The 17,841-nt window shown below is 46.5% G+C and overlaps 1 protein-coding gene across 5 annotated transcripts in view; it reads right to left on the minus strand.

Moving 5' to 3' along the window:
- The window catches only part of si:ch211-171b20.3 (uncharacterized), a 307,602-nt gene that overhangs the window by 96,713 nt on the left and 193,048 nt on the right, over positions 1 to 17,841 (minus strand). For 4 of the 5 annotated variants that reach the window (XM_068032044.1, XM_068032045.1, XM_068032041.1 and 1 more), the window contains one exon: positions 2,611 to 2,772. The exons of the other annotated variant lie outside the window; for it this stretch is intronic. In XM_068032044.1, coding sequence (XP_067888145.1) covers positions 2,611 to 2,772 — 162 coding nt within the window. The remainder of the gene's footprint in view (positions 1 to 2,610; positions 2,773 to 17,841) is intronic. 5 annotated transcript variants of the gene reach the window in all.

Below are 17,841 nucleotides of genomic sequence, written 5' to 3' on the forward strand. Positions count from 1 at the left end.
TCCTACCAATACTGTCATGGACAGATGCAATTGTGGCAGGCAGATTGGTGAGGATGAGGTCAAGTATATTTTTCCCTCTTGTTGATTCCCTCACCACCTGCTGCATACCCAGTCAAGCAGCTATGTCCTTGAGGACTCGGCCAGCTCGGTCAGTAATGGTGCTACCGAGCCACTCTTGATGATGGACATTGAAGTCCCCACCCAGAGTACATTCTGTGCCCTCACCACCCTTAGTGCTTCCTCCAAGTGGTGTTAAACATGTAGGATTACTGATTCATCAGCTGAGGGAGGGCGGTAGGTGGTAATCAGCAGGTTTCCTTGCCCATGTTTGGCCTGATGCCATGAGACTTCATGGGGTCTGGAGTCAATGTTGAGGACTCCGAGGGCAACTCCACCCGACTGTATACCACTGTGCCGCCACCTCTGCTGGGTCTGTCCTGCCGGTGGGACAAGATGTACCCGGGGATGATGACGGCAGTGTTTGGGACATTGTCTTTAAGGTATGATTCCGTGAGTATGACTATGTCAGGTTGTTGCTTGACTAGTCTGTGGGACAGCTCTCCCAACTTTGGCACAAGCCCCCAGATGTTAGTAAGGCGGACCTTGCAGGGTAGACAGGGCTGGGTTTGTCGTTGTCGTTTCCAGTGCCTAGGTTGATGCCGGGTGGTCCGTCCAGTTTCATTGTTTATTGACCTCGTAGCAGTTAGATCCAACTGTGGCATGCTAGGCCATTTCAGAGGGCATTTAAGAGTCAACCACATTGCTGTGGGTCTGGAGTCACATGTGGGCCAGACCAGGTAAGGGCAGCCAGTCTCCTTCCCTAAAGGACATTAGTATTATCTTAATAATATTCTAAAGAATAATTCACCTTCTAAAATACATTTAATATAAATGTCTGATTCAGTATGAAGCAGTGACAACAGCAGGTACAACAGAATTTGCAGCTCCCTGCCCCAGACCCTCAGCAAAGGGGGATGGTGTAGCTGCATAAGCCGCTCCCATGCTGCTCCACAGGCTGGCAACATGGAAGTGCAGCTGAGGGTGAGTGAAGTGTTGGTGAGGTGAAGTGCCTTCCAAACAGTTGCCAAACACCTGTCAAGCTATGATAGCACTCTCTGACACTCTCTGATATAAGGTGTGCTTTGCAAAGCAGCCTTTCAGTCTGGCCATGTCCGAAGCACTTCAATGCAACTGATCAAAACCTTCACAGCTTGTCAGTTTCACTGAGAAAGTCCCTCCTGCTGTGCTCTCCTCTTCCCCAACCTGCTTGATTGGAGACACAGCGTGGTATAAGAAATGCGACCTTTTAATAAATGATACTTTCCAGAGTAATATATAATTCTTATAGAAACAGCAGGCATAATTATTAAACAGACCCACAGAAAAGTTGTTCTCTCTCTCTCTCAAAAGGGACAGAGAAACAGTTCTTAATAGGCAGGGTCATCACTGATGGAAACAAAATCTTCTGGTGCCTTGTGTACCCTCTTATCTGTGCAAGTGCCTGGTAAAGGCTGACAAATAGTCTCCAGTATGGAGTAAACTGAAAGATGAACACCTCCGACACCTCGGATATCTGTCTTGTATTCATTGTTAGAAGGGTTCGAACAAGTGATTGACAAAGGGTGAACTACCAGCCCCTCGAAATAAAGTGTATAAACAGATGTTCAGGAGGGAAATAATCTGTCTTCTTCGGACAGAATGAGAACCTCCCAAAGCTTGGCTTCGGCTTAACACTTTGGGTAGCTCAAGAAGACTGAGTACCCGAGGACCAACGAGACCACCAACACCTTGCCTGCCTCATCATTAGGGAGGCTGCCAATACCATTCTGCCCCACTGTCTAACCTGGGATCGGTGATCCATTCAATCCGTTATGGGTCGTATGCCTTTTCTATCTATTTAGCTAATGCATCATCATATTTAAACTGCTACTTCTTAATATATATTATATTTAAACTAATAAACTATTTTAAAATCACATTATGAGCTCAACCCCCTTCTTTGGATATCTGTGACTTCCGAACCTAAATCATACTGTGGGACTGCTCTGCTGTTGGGAAAGAGGGATTCCACTTGGAAAATCTCTCTTAATTGCCTCCTTATTGAGTTTAATTGCCTTCCTGCCCCAGCTGCAGGGGTTTCGGACTTCTCCACCAACTCACGACGTGAAAGATGGAAGAAGGTGGGAACTCGTCGGGATACCCGTCCAACGGCATTTTCCCCAATTCTCCTGGTTTCCCACCCCGCCAACCTCTCAACCCATCTCCAAAGGCCTGGGAAAATTCCTCCCAATGCCTTGGATCTGCAGCACAACAGGGAGATGAGTAGAGACTGCAGAGAGAGCAAGCTCTGTGCGATGCCCTCTGCCAACTTGGAGCTGGACTCCTCCATGCTGCTTGACAGTGACAAAAGGCTGTCTGGCAGGCCAGCCAATGTACCCAGCATCTCGACTTGCATGCCCATCAGTGTTCCCTTGTATGCTGCCCCATCGAGATCTTCATCTGAGTTCTCTGCAGCAAAGCACATCTGCGACCTCGCCCTCCGGTGAGCTGGGAAATTAACCATCCTTTACCCCTGGCCTGGCTGCAGCCTGCTTGAGCTCGGTGACTCACCATGTGCTGATCCCAACTCTATGCTAGCGTCCAAGGTACGTAGAGTACCAGTATCTGAGTTGGTGGCTACGAATGTCAGATCAAGTGACAAGGCCTCTTCATCAGTACTGTGCTGTTGCTCTCTCTCTACCTCCTTAGGCTGCTGTGGCAGTTCTTGGGTGTCTGAAAGCAGAAAATCAGAAGGAAAAGGTTGGTGTGAGGAAAGGGGATGGTGGGTGGGAACCAAGAGGTCCATGGTCACACCATTAGCATCTTATTCGTCATGCCAGACAGCAGAATGAGGGTGAGCTGGGAGTTGAGAAAGGGCATAATGTAGGAACATACCATTATCCTCAATGTTTTCAGTGATGCTGAATGACATGGGCTCTATCGCATCAGGCCCCATGATGCTGAGAGTCATCTCTGCTGTAGGGCTCAGGAGATGCGGGCATCCTTGTCCCCTACCAGTTCTGCTCTGTTCCCTTCTACTGTGTGCCACCTTGTCCTGCAAGAGAGAGGGCAGAATTTCAGTGATTACTGAACTGTGTTTGGGTGATGTGCCTGCCATACCTAAATAGCTAGATGTATCTGGAGGCAGTGAGAGGTGGGTGTGAGGTTTGCTGGATTGATAAGTATGTGAGGGTGAGGTGTATCTGGATGTTAGGCATGAGTCTTGAGTGCCAGAGAGTGCTGCTGGGTGAGTGCTGGGGTGTGGTGCATTGAGCAGTGTGAGAGGCTGGTGGTGTAGTGGGTAAATAATGTCATGTGAAGATGCATTCACTGACCTTGACCACCTGCACGAGGTCATTAGACTTCTTGTGGCTCCCGCCAGGTTCTGACGCCAGGAACTGACTTCCCTGGACACCTGCTCACACTCCCTTCTGAGGGTGATCCTTGGGAGCTCCCTAGCACCCCAGTGAACCAAGGCCATGCTCTTTCTGTCTACCTACACCACTAATGCCTCCAGCACCAGATCCATCACCACGGAACCCTCTCTCTACCCCGGTGTTCCATTTCCCATGATTTAAATTGCAGCAATATTATTCAGTGCAGCTTCCCTTTAAGAGGAACAGACTGCCTTAAAGAGAAGGCAGGCTACACCTCGAGCTATTAGCAAAATGCTGATCCGCCTCCTGCTGAGCATGGAAAAAGTGAGAAAGACGCTCAGCCCCATGCTATAATCATAAGTAATGAGGTGGAAGCATCAAATTTACATGCTGCCCACCTCTAACAGGACCAGCAAGGGGAGGTCATAACTCATGACCCCAAAAACCAGGGTAAGCCAATTTTTAGCCCATTCTGTCTCATCTGTCTCTCTGAAAGATGCTTTGTTTGAGAAAGATTGGGGAACTAGGCAGTAAGTAGGTGATCTAACATTTCTTTGACTTTGAAATCCTCAAAGGCATTTGCATGACTGTTTGAAGTGATTGACATGTCACTCAGATTGGTCAACTGAATGGAGAGGAGTGTTTCCTTTTAAAAATCAAGATATATTTAAGCGTATATGGCACACCTATTCAGCAATCTCTCTGTGAGTTTTGTCTTTTTTTGTCTTTAACATATATTGAATGGTGCCTCAAAAAATGCCAAAAGTGCAACCAGCACATAAAAAGAGATTATAGAAGTCAGATTGTATGGCTATACTAGCCAGTTACAGGCAGAGATAAGTGTGTCACTTAAACGTATTGAAATTAAGTAAAATTTAAGCCAGCTAGTTAGGAACTTCGGAACAGGAATAGGCCATTTAGTTCCTCAAGTCTATTCCACCATTCAACAAGATCATAGCTGATCTGTGAACTAACTCCATATACCTACATTTGCTCCACATCCCTTAATACCTTTGGTTAACAAATATCTATCAATCTCAGATTTAAAATACAATTGATCTAGCATCAATTGTCGTTTGTGGAAGAGACTTCCAAACCTCTACCAACTTTTGTGTGTAGACATGTTTCCTAATTTCACTTCTGAAAGGTTTGACTCTAAGTTTTATATTACACCCCCTAGTCCTAGACTCCCCAACCAGCGGAAATAGTTTCTCTACATCTACCCCATCTGTTCCCCTTACTATCTTGAAAACTTCAATCAAATCACTCCTTAACCCAATTTCCAGGGAATATAACCCTAATTTGGAATCTCTCAGCATAATTTAACTTTTGGAATCCAGGCATTATTCTGGTAAATCTATACTGTATTCCCACCATATCCTTCCTCAGGTGTTGTGCCCAGAACTGCTCACAGTACTCCAGGTGGTCTCACTAGGGCTTTATATGGCTGAAGCATGACTTCTACCCCTTGCATTCTAGTCGTCAAGATATAAAGGCCAACATTCCATTGGCCTTTTTGATTATTTTCTGCATCAGTTCATAACATTTTAACGATCTATGTATCTGGACACCCCCCCCCCCCACTCCCCCACAAGTCTCTTTGGACCTCCACTGCTTCTAGGTTTTCACCATATAGAAAGTACCCTATTCTATTCTTTTTAGGACCTCACATTTGCCTACACTGAAATCTATTTGGCACAGTTTTGTCCAATCACATAATCTATCGATATCTCTTTGTAATCTTTTGCTTTCATCTACACTGCTTACAATCCCGCCTGTCTTAGGATCATTGCCAAATTTGGATATGCGGCTTCTATCCCATCCCAGGTAGAAAATATTATTGAGAACCAGGCTAAATATAGAAGGTCCGAAGGGGATGCGAGAAAGCAAATAAGAGAAGCAAAGAGAGTGCATGAAAAGAGGCTGCCAGTTAGCATTAAAGGAAATTCCAAAGTTTTCAATAGGCATATAAATAGTAAAAGGGTAGTAAAAGGAGGAGTGGGGCTGATTAGGGACCAGAAAGAGGATTTCCATATGGAAGCAGAGGACATAGCTGAGGTATTAAATGAATACTTTGCATCTGTCTTACCAAGAAAGAAGATGCAACCCAGGAATTGCTGGAAGAGAAGGTAAGTCAGACACTACAGGGGTTTAAAATTGATAAAGAGGAAGTATTAGATAGGCTGCCTGTACTTAAAGTGGATAAAACACCAGGACCAGATGAGATGCATCCAAGGATACGGAGGAAAGTGAGGGTGGAAATGGCAGAGGCACTGGTCATAATTTTTCAGTCTTCCTTAGACTCAGGTGCCAGAGGACTGGAAAATTGCAAACGTCACACCCTTGTTCAAAAAAGGGTGCAAAGATGATTTTTTTAACCATTTTCCAGAGCTGTTCATTATTCTGTCATTAACACTCTCTCTGGACAAATGCTTTGTCTTTTACTACAGCTATTACTACTGTAAGTATAAAAAACTTACCTCTGGTAAAAAAAAACTGAAAAGTGACATCACAGGAAAACTGTAACCTGATTGGCTGGTAGGGAATTTGAAAATAAAACATTGATAAAAATTGATTAAAACCCTAATTAACTAATTAATAAGTAGAGTAACTAAACCAGAGGGAGGAGATTACTGTATTTAGTCAGCATTTAATATTTATAGTAGGAATCTAGCATGAGGGACTAAATCGTTAATTATAACAATTTAGTAAGGATTTAATAAGTATTTATTTTTATTTATTAAATAGTGCTAGAAATGTCAGTTAGAGGGGTGAAGTGCTTCACCTGTGAGATGTGGGAGGTACGTGATGCTTCCAGCGTTCCAGACGACTACATCTGCAGGAAGTGTACCCAGTTGCAGCTCCTCACAGACCGCATGGATCAGTTGGAGCAGCAACTGGATGCACTTAGGAGCATGCAGGTGGCAGAAAGTGTCATAGACAGGAGTTTCAGAGAAGTGGTTACACCCAAGGTGCAGGCAGATAGATGGGTGACTGCTAGAAGGGGCAGGCAGTCAGTGGAGGAATCCCCTGTGGCTATCCCCCTCTCTAACAAGTATACCGTTTTGGATAATGTTGGGGGCGATGGCCTATCAGGGGAAAACAGCAGCAGCCAGAGCAGTGGCACCATGGCTGGCACTGTTGTTCAGCAGGAAGGGACAAAGCGCAGAAGAGCAATAGTTATAGGAGACTCTATAGTCAGGAGCATAGATAGATGCTTCTGTGGACGTGAAAGAGACTCCAGGATGGTATGTTGCCTCCCTGGTGCCAGGGTCAAGGATGTCTCTGAACGGACAGGGGGCATTCTGAAGGGGGAGGGTGAACAGTCAGAGGTTGTGGTACACATTGGTACCAATGACATAGGCAGGAAGAGTGACGAGGTCCTGCAGGGGGAGTTTAAGGAGTTAGGTAGAAAGTTAAAAGACAGGATCTCTAGGGTTGTAATCTCGGGATTACTCCCTGTGCCACGTGCCAGTGAGGCTAGAAATAGGAAGAAAGTGCAGCTAATCATGTGGCTGAACAGCTGGTGTAGAAGGGAGTGTTTCAGATATCTGGACCATTGGGATCTCTTCAGGGACAGATGGGACCTGTACAAGAAGGACGGGTAGCATCTAAACTGGAGGGGTACAAATATCCTGGCTGCGAGGTTTGCTAGCGTCACTCGGGAGGGTTTAAACTAGTGTGGCAGGGGGGTGGGAACCAGAGCAGTAGGACAGCAAGTGAAATAAATGAGGGGCAACTAGTAAATAAGGCCAGTAAGACTAAGAGGAAGAGCAGGCAGGGCTATGTTGCAGAGCACAGCGGGACTGGTGGTCTGAAGTGCATTTGTTTCAATGCGAGAAGTATAACAGGTAAGGCAGATGAACTTAAGAGCTTGGATTAGTACTTGGAACTATGATGTTGTTGCTATTACAGAGACTTGGTTGAGGGAAGGACAGGATTGGCAGCTAAATGTTCCAGGATTTAGAAGCTTCAGGCGGGATAGAGGGGGATGTAAAAGGGGTGGGGAAGTTGCATTACTGGTTAAGGAGAATATCATAGCTGTACTGCGGGAGGACACCTCAGAGGGGTCGTGCAGCGAGGCAATATGGGTGGAGCTCAGGAATAGGAAAGGTGCTGTCACGATGTTGGGGGTTTTCTACAGGCCTCCCAACAGCCAGCGGGAGGTAGAGGAGCAGATATGGAGACAGATTTTGGAAAGATGTAAAGGTAACAGGGTTGTAGTGGTGGGTGATTTTAACTTCCCCTATATTGACTGGGACTCACTTCGTGCTAGGGGCTTGGATGGGGCAGAATTTGTAAGGAGCATCCAGGAGGGCTTCTTGAAACAATACGTAGATAGTCCAACTAGGGATGGGGCCGTACTGGACCTGGTATTGGGGAATGAGCCCAGCCAGGTGGTCGAAGTTTCAGTAGGGGCGCATTTCGGGAACAGTGACCATAATTCCATAAGTTTTAAGGTACTTGTGGAGAAGGATAAGAGTAGTCCTCGGGTGAAGGTGCTAATTGGGAGAAGGCTAATTATAACAATATTAGGCAGGAACTGAAGAATTTAGATTGGGAGTGGCTATTTGAGGGTAAATCAACATCTGACATGTGGGAGTCTTTCAAACATCAGTTGAGTAGAATCCAGGACCAGCATGTTCCTGTGAGGAAGAAGGATAAGTTTTCAAGTTTCGGGAACTTTGGATAACGCGGGATATTGTGAGCCTCGTCAAAAAGAAAAAGGAAGCATTCGTAAGGGCTGGAAGGCTAGGAACAGACGAATCCCTTGAGGAATATAAAGACAGTAGGAAGGAACCTAAGCAAGGAGTCAGGAGGGCTAAAAGGGGTTATGAGAAGTCATTGGCAAACAGGATTAAGGAAAATCCCAAGGCTTTTTATACGTATATAAAGAGCAAGAGGGTAACAAGGGAAAGGGTTGGCCCACTCAAGGACAGAGAAGGGAATCTATGTGTGGAGCCAGAGGAAACGGGCGAGGTACTAAATGAGTACTTTGCATCAGTATTCACCAAGGAGAAGGACTTGGTGGATGATGAGCCTAGGGAAGGGAGTGTAGATAGTCTCAGTCATCTCATTATCAAAAAGGAGGAGGTGTTGGGTGTCTTGCAAAGCATTAAGGTAGATAAGTCCCCAGGGCCTGATGGGATATACCCCAGAATACTGAGGGAGGCAAGGGAAGAAATTGCTGGGGCCTTGACAGAAATCTTTGCATCCTCATTGGCTACAGGTGAGGTCCCAGTTGTTCCTTTGTTTAAGAAGGGTAGCAAGGATAATCCAGGAAATTATAGGCCAGTGAGCCTTATGTCAGTGGTAGGGAAATTATTAGAGAGGATTCTTCGGGACAGGATTTACTCCCATTTGGAAACAAATGGACTTATTAGCAAGAGGCAGCATGGTTTTGTGAAGGGGAGGTCGTGTCTCACTAATTTGATTGTATTTTTTGAGGAAGTGACGAAGATGATTGATGAAGGGAGGGCAGTGGATGTTATCTTTATGGACTTCAGTAAAGCCTTTGACAAGGTCCCGCATGGCAGACTGGTACAAAAGGTGAAGTCACACGGGATCAGAGGGGAGCTGACAAGATGGATACAGAACTGGCTCGGTCATAGAAGACAGAGGGTAGCAGTGGAAGGGTGCTTTTCTGAATGGAGGGATGTGACTCATGGTGTTCTGCAGGGATCAGTGCTGGGACCTTTGCTGTTTGTAGTATATATAAATGATTTGGAGGAAAATGTAGCTGGTCTGATTAGTAAGTTTGCGGACGACACAAAGGTTGGTGGAGTTGCGGACAGTGATGAGGATTGTCAGAGGATACAGCAGGATATAGGTCGGTTGGAGACTTGGGCGGAGAAATGGCAGATGGAGTTTAATCCGGACAAATGTGAGGTAATGCATTTTGGAAGGTCTAATGCAGGTGGGAAGTATACAGTAAATGGCAGAACCCTTAGGAGTATTGACAGGCAGAGAGATCTGGGCGTACAGGTCCACAGGTCACTGAAAGTGGCAACGCAGGTGGATAAGGTAGTGAAGAAGACATATGGCATGCTTGCCTTCATCGGCCAGGGCATAGAGTATAAAAATTGGAAAGTCATGCTGCAGCTGTACAGAACTTTAGTTAGGCCACACTTAGAATATTGTGTGCAATTCTGGTCGCCACACTACCAGAAGGACGTGGAGGCTTTGGAGAGGGTACAGAAGAGGTTTACCAGGATGGTGCCTGGTCTCGAGGGCATTAGCTATGAGGAGAGGTTGGATAGACTCGGATTGTTTTCACTGGAACGACGGAGATGGAGGGGCGACATGACAGAGGTTTACAAAGTTATAAGCGGCATGGACAGAGTGGATAGTCAGAAGCTTTTTCCCAGGGTGGAAGAGTCAGTTACTAGGGGACCTAGGTTTAAGGTGAGAGGGGCAAAGTTTAGAGGGGATATCTGAGGCAAGTTCTTTACACAGAAGGTGGTGAGTGCCTGGAACTTGTTGCTGAGGGAGGTTTTGGAAGCAGGTACCATAGAGACGTTTAAGAGGCATCTTGACAAATTCATGAATAGGATGGGAATAGAGGGATACGGACCCCGGAAGTGCAGAAGGTTTTAGTTTAGGCAGGCATCAAGATCGGCGCAGGCTTGGAGGGCCGAATGGCCTGTTCCTGTGCTGTACTATTCTCTGTTCTTTGTACCCCCCCCTTTGCCTTTTATTCCATGACATCTTTGTCATTTAATCTCTCCTGCCTTCTGCCCTATCACAGACCTTCCCCTTTGTTCTTCTTCCCCCCTCCCCCTTTCACTTGCTCAAAGCCTATTACATTTCTAACTTTTGCGAGTTCCGATGAAAGGTCATAGACCTGAAACGTTAACTCTGTTTCTCTCTCCATCGACACTGTTAGACCTGCTGTGTATGTCCAGCACTTTGTTTTTATTTCAGATTTCCAGCATCCACAGTATTTTGCTTTTATTCTAGAATCTCGGTAGCTGTTTTGCATTTCTCCCTTTCAAACAGTCTATTAAATTTGATCATGTTATGATAGTTATCAGCTAAATGCTCAAGTACTGTTTGGCTATTAACTAAATCCAGCTGATCGTTCATTAGTAAATCTAATATGGCCTGCCCCTTATTGGTTCTTGGACATATTGTTGCAGAGAACTATCCTGTGCACAGTCAAGAAATTCACTACCTTTATATGTGCTCGTCTGCTTATCCCAATCTATATGATACAGTTCCCAGCATGTAAAGTGGAATTAGCCTGAAGCGCAGGATAACCCTGCTACAAAAGGATGTTCATCAACATGACATCCCAGAAGCCAACACCGTCAACCCAGAGGAATGTGAACAATCAGCTCAACATGAAGCTCATAAGGACAAGGTCATATAAATCCTGGAAACAATGCTAACCACATAGGCTCTAATCTATTCAATACATTGGCTACTTAATGCTGTTAACTTGTCAGCTTTCTACGGAGTTTAATGTCAAATTAATCTCACCAATTTATATCATCTTAGACACAGATCTCAATAATCAGCAATCCAGTTAATGCCAATTTACTGTGATGCCACTGAAATGCCTTTACAGCCTGTTATTCAAATTGTTGGGTGACCTTGTGTACAACTATTTGCTGCTTAAGTTCAAGTATTGCGAATCATGGTTTTGACTGTTACTGCATGACTTTTGTTTGACATCTTCTTTGATGATTTAACAAGAAAGGATCAGTTTACTAGTATCCTAATTGGGGATTTGTCAGGTAAACAAAAATTCAACCTGAACTTGCTGATGTGAGACAGTTCTCCGAGCCAAATCTCTGAGCCAAATCTGGATCTCATTCACCCCTCGGCATAAGCTGGCCCTCTAGACTGCTTTTTAGCAAGGAGTTAAGGTGAAGAGGTTAAATATTTATCTGATTCCTTGACGAATATTCTTCTTCTTCTTTGGCCTCCTTAGCTCGAGAGACAATGGATACGCGCCTGGAGGTCGTCAGTGGTTTGTGAAGCAGCGCCTGGAGTGGCTATAAAGGCCAATTCTAGAGTGACAGGCTCTTCCACAGGTGCTGCAGAGAAATTTGTTTGTCGGGGCTGTTGCAGAGTTGGCTCTCCCCTTGCGCCTCTGTCTTTTTTCCTGCCAACTACTAAGTCTCTTCGACTCGCCACATTTTAGCCCCGTCTTTATGGCTGCCCGCCAGCTCTGGCGAACGCTGGCAACTGACTCCCACGATTTGTGATCAATGTCACAGGATTTCATGTCGCGTTTGCAGACGTCTTTAAAGCGGAGACATGGACGGCTGGTGGGTCTGATACCTGTGGCGAGCTCGCTGTACAATGTGTCTTTGGGGATCCTGCCATCTTCCATGCGGCTCACATGGCCAAGCCATCTCAAGCGCCGCTGACTCAGTAGTGTGTACAAGCTGGGGATGTTGGCCACCTCGAGGACTTCTGTGTTGGAGATACGGTCCTGCCACCTGATGCCAAGTATTCTCCGGAGGCAGCGAAGATGGAATGAATTGAGACGTCGCTCTTGGCTGACATACGTTGTCCAGGCCTCGCTGCCATAGAGCAAGGTACTGAGGACACAGGCCTGATACACTCGGACTTCCGTGTCAGTGCGCCATTTTCCCACACTCTCTTGGCCAGTCTGGACATGGCAGTGGAAGCCTTTCCCATGCGCTTGTTGATTTCTGCATCTAGAGACAGGTTACTGGTGATAGTTGAGCATAGGTAGGTGAACTCTTGAACCACTTCCAGAGCGTGGTCGCCAATATTGATGGATGGAGCATTTCTGACGTCCTGCCCCATGATGTTTGTTTTCTTGAGGCTGATGGTTAGGCCAAATTCATTGCAGGCAGCCGCAAACCTGTCGATGAGACTCTGCAGGCACTCTTCAGTGTGAGATGTTAAAGCAGCATCGTCAGCAAAGAGCAGTTCCCTGATGAGGACTTTCCGTACTTTGGACTTCACTCTTATACGGGCAAGGTTGAACAACCTGCCCCCTGATCCTGTGTGGAGGAAAATTCCTTCTTCAGAGGACTTGAACGCATGTGAAAGCAGCAGGGAGAAGAAAATCCCAAAAAGTGTGGGTGCGAGAACACAGCCCTGTTTCACGCCACTCAGGATAGGAAAGGGCTCTGATGAGGAGCCACCATGTTGAATTGTGCCTTTCATATTGTCATGGAATGAGGTGATGATACTTAGTAGCTTTGGTGGGCATCCAATCTTTTCTAGTAGTCTGAAGAGACCACGTCTGCTGACGAATATTACAATACCGGGCCCAATATTCTTCCAAGACCAAAGCAGGACATACTGCAATGCACAAGCCTCTTTGTGTTCTAGATGTTCAAGTTCAAAGATTCAAAGCATACATACTCTTCACTAAATGTTTAATCTTAGTGTGATGGACAAAGCGGATAACTCCCCGCTGGGGTGTGGAGCAGAGAACAAACAGAAACACTCCTTTCCTGCAGCTGTTACTTTTTGCCAAAAATCTACCTAATAGCTTAGTCCTGGATCTCACATAAACGTTCAAAAAAACTACCTCGTTGCATGTCTGGGATTTCAGGCTCAGGGACATATGCCTTATATGTGTCATGCTAGGCCCCCACCTGCCAAGAATAAGGCACATTAATTTTGTCATGAACATTAATTTTTAACTGGTTTTGAAGCAAGGAAATTACTTGTTTAACAGATCAGCCGTGGCTGGAAAAGACATTTGCATATTAACAGACAGTGCTTGGAAAGACAAAGGACCATTCCCTGATACATTCAACCCACAACGGACCTTGATCACTAGGTATTGTGTGTAAGAGCAGCATTCCAGAGACTGCTAAGGTGATACAATCCAGGACTGGTTAGACCAGCTGGTCACAAGACTAACTGGCTGTTCCAGGGTTTTGAACTAACCACAGGGAGTTTGAAAAGGAAAAGACTGTTTGCTCCTGGACTGAGAAGATCTCTCTGTATGCTCCCATCTCTTATTCACAAGCCTCTGAATCCACTGAAGACACATGAACCCCAAGAGAGAAAGGTCTCCTAGAACGAACAAGGTTTAAGAAGAATACTGGGCCCCAACGAAAAGCAAGATCTACCTCCAATCAAGGACACTAAAGTAAGCTCAAAGAACCATAATAAAAACTCTTCAGATATTGCCTCAAATTTTTCCACTTTATTTTTCTTCTCTTTTCTGTCTCTATTTGCATGTGTGTATCGCATATGCATGCTAGCCTGGGCGCATCGTGTATCCATGGGCATCAACCAAATTAGAGTTTAAGTTCAAGTCTAATAAATTTCAACTGCTCTTCTTTAAACCTAAGAAAACCTGTTTGTGCTGGTTTCTTTTCCTTAGAATTGGAAAGCGGTAAACAAGGATTCACCAAGGGGCAGCTAAAAACACGGTGGGCTGGATTTTATCGGCCCATTGATGCTGCAGACGCGGCGCGGCGGCTGGTAAAATGCTGCGGGGAGAGGCCTGCCTCGACCTGCAACGTCGAGAAGGGCCCGCCGCATATTACCGGTGATGGCAGGATCTCGGTGAGGCCCCCCCTGCCGCACGCCGGCGGGCGGCACCACAATTAGCATATGATAAAGAGGATTTACCTTTGCTGATTATGCAGCCCAACACCTCTCCACTGACACTTGGGATTTTTCACTGAACGAGCGGCTGTCACGTGCCATCCCGTTCACGATCTGAAAAGCCGGCAGGTCTTAAGAGGTAGAGGTTGTCTCCAGTGAAGTTATTCAGGGGTCTCAATCTGCATTACGGAAGGGAGAAGGGAGGGGGGCATATTCAGGGGTCTAAATGCATTGTGTAAGAGAGGAGGGAGGGGGCGATACACAGGGATCTAGCTCTGCATTCTGGAAGGAAGGAGGGAGGGGGGAATATACAGGAGTCTAACTCTGCATTCTGAAAGGGAGGGGGTATGGGATTACTGGAGGGAAAGCTGTGCTGGCATGAAGGGAGGTACCGTGTACCATCCCTCCATTAACAATATATGCTCTGTGTTTGCGATGGGTAATGGGACACTAGGCACCCTGTCTGTGGGGAGGGTGCCACAAAGGGCAGGAGCATTAAGGTTTTATGGATGGTGGGGGCAATCGATTCAGCCGGTAGGATCTTGATGTGATCATGCTGTGCCTCTCTGAGTGTTGGCCAAGATGAGCGATGCCATGGCATACCACATAGTTGATCTAGGAAAGCAGCTGATGTACCTGTCAACACCAATCCATGCCCTGTTAGGAACCTTCGAATACACGCAGGGTTCAACTTTATTTATCACATGGAGATAGGTATGACTCATCCTACATTGTGTGATCCTCTGCACGTGAGGATCCATATGTGCCAGAGGCAATACCAACAGGCAGGTGCGATCCACGTAGAGGCCCCTGGTCATGGGCAGCAGCCCCTAAGGGGAGCCCATCATTACGTTTGCCATGCATCTACAGGCCCCACATGACATGCCATCGGATGTCAGAGCACCAGTGTCAGAAGAGATTGCGCTTATAGAGAGGGTGGTGACATGTCTCTGTGCCCTGCTCGAGGATGACCTGGAGCCCATGGGCTCTGGTGGACATCTCATGCCTTTGTTCCTCATTCTGGCAGCGGTTCTCAAGCCTGATGCCTCAGCAACCTTTTAGGGGCCCACTGGAGACCTTTGTGGGGTTGCACAATCAGCAGTGCACCGGAGTGTCGCTTCAGGACGGACTCTCACAGCCAGGCCCAGAAGGCCATTGGTTCTGGCACCATTGCTGGAGAACCATAGGTTGCAATGTTCATAGACTGCACTCGTGGCCATTAGGCCTACTGCCAGGCTACCACCTGCAGAAATCACCATTAACGGAGCCCTCTCAATCTAGGTGAAGCTGGTATGTGAACACCGCAGATGCTTGCAACGAATGTGTGACTGCTTCTCAGGCAGCTGCCATGACACCTGGGTCTTGCGTCAGTCCCAGCTGCCACCGTTGTTCACTGAACTGACTCAGATGGATGGGTGGCTTCTTGGAGACAAGGGCTATCCATTGCAGACATGGCTCCCGACACCAGTGAGAAACCCCACCACTGCTGCAGAGGAGAGATACAACGCCAGCCACTGAGCTACATGAGCCACCATTGAGCAGGAGATCAGCATGCTGAAAGAGCACCTCCAATGCCTCTCTGGATAGGGTGATGCCCTGTACTACAGGCCAAAAAGGCCAGCTCCTTTCTTTGCTGCTCTGCACAACTACGCACCCAATAGGGGCTAGGTCTTGCATGATGAGAAGAGACGTCAACAGGATTTCTCCTCTGAGGATGTTGAGGACCTACAACATGAAAGACGCATGGGAGGGCAGATGGCACCCAGGCTCAGCATACAGGGCTAGCAGTGAGCTAGGGATGTATGGAAGTGGCTTATCAGACAAAGGCTGTCTGCCCCATAGGAACCGACATGAGCTCTGCAAGCCACACATTACCCTCGCTCACTTGCTGTGCACCAGTCCATATCTGCAACATCCCTGTGTAAGCCATTATAGGCAGCAGCTGACTGAGCCAATTGTCATGTCACTGACTCCATGGAGACGCTTATGAGGAATGGTGGCATGGCAATGATGTTATTGCATACATTGGCTCTCCTGAAAGGCCAACGGTGCAAAGGGATGTGACATTGGCGCTACATGCTGGCACACATCATTCACACAGAGAAAAGGACACATGTGTTGATGAGGAACATTTAGTGAAAGACAAATTTACATTGCTGTGACACCCATGCATTTCCATTTGTGTCAATGTGTTCTCTGTAAACCTCTGTAATACCTTTTATGGTCTATTTAAATCTCACGTCCTGTAATATGCAAAATTAAGATTATTCACCCAGGTGCGGCACACTTACAAGAAGGAATGTTACACTTGAATGGGAGAAGGGGATAGCAACTTCGCAGGACACTGGGACACAGCAGGGGTAAGTATGTGGCAGCAAAACGGAAAGGGTTGGGGTAACTCAGCAGGTCAGGCAGCATTTGTGGAGAGAGAAGCAGAGTTAACTTTCAGGTCTGTGAACTTGGTCAAGTTAACTCTGCTTCTCCCTCCACAAATGCTGCCTCACCTGCTGGATTTCTGCAGGACTTTCTGCTTTGCTGCCAGATTGACAGCAGCCCCACTCTTCAGTAGTCAGGTATGTATTCTTTGACAGCTGTCAGGAAGCAGGTGCTGGGGCATTTAAAATAGGACACTGGCACCTGCTGTACAACTGTCAAAAACACTCTTACTGCGCCGAATGTCCCGTCTCTCCCCACGTAATATGGGGAGGGCAGCTTGGTGCCGTGATTCTAATGAGCCCCCGTGATTAATATCACGGGGACGGCGGCAGCCGGCGAATGCGGGCTCGCTGCCAGGTTCAAAGGTCGCTGCCGTACAATATAATTGGGCTCGGTGTGTTTAAAATTAAACCTTGTTACGGTAAGACCAGGTGAAGGCTGAGAGGGACCCCTAGACACCTTTCTCACCAGGTCGTAACAGAAATTTGGGTGCTGGTGTCTGGGATTGGGCCACAAACAAACGAGAGTAATCGGAAGTGGGAAGCCAAATTGTTCCCAATCAAAAAAGAGCAAGATTTCAATGCAGGTTTTCTTGTGGTTGTGAGTGCTTGAATACTAACATGTCTGTGACTGAAGCTAGTAGCTCCCCAAGCCAGGGTGAAGTAACTTGGGATAAGTTAAAAGTGTTGTCTATGGAGGAGTTGAGGAAAATGGCTGAGCAGTGTGGGATCACTGTACGTGGCAAGGCTAGGAAGTCTAGTGGCGAACCATTTTTCCTTTGAATCTGAAGAAGCAGAAACAGGGTTAGAAGTAGCGCCAGACAGGGTACTGCCTGCAAAGATACAATTGGAACAAAGGAAACTTGAATGAGAAGACAGGGAAAGAGAAAGAGAAAGAAAGAGACAGGAGAGAAAGAGAGAACATTCCAGAAGGAATGTGAAGAAAAACAATGACAGGAGAAGAAACAAGAGCGAGAGTAGAGAGAGAGAGAGAAAGATTATTTCAGAAAGAATATGAAGAAAGAGAGCTGAAGTGGCTTGAGTTAACTAGGGGGTGACAGAGTAACCCCAATGAATGCATGGCCAATATGGGGGAGCATAATTCAGGGCTGGGTACAGAATTGATACAGCTAGCTCAACTAATTCCAAAATTCAATGAAGAAGATGTAGTAGAAACTTTTGTGTCCTTTGAGAAACTGGCAAGGCAGCTAAAATAGCCAGCTGAGACCTGGTCTCTTTTACTACAAAGCAAGCTAACTGGAAAAACCCATGAGGTTTATTCCCTGTGCCAGATGAGAGTTCATCAAATTATGAAGTGACCAAAAATGCGATCCTCAGGACATATGAATTAGCACCCGAAGCCTATCGCCAAAAGTTTAGAACCTTCAAGAAGCAAGCTAATCAAACTTATCTGGAGTTTAAAAGAACAAGCAGAT

This window comes from Heterodontus francisci, chromosome 5 (genome assembly GCF_036365525.1).
Source record: "Heterodontus francisci isolate sHetFra1 chromosome 5, sHetFra1.hap1, whole genome shotgun sequence".
Lineage (NCBI taxonomy): Eukaryota > Metazoa > Chordata > Chondrichthyes > Heterodontiformes > Heterodontidae > Heterodontus > Heterodontus francisci.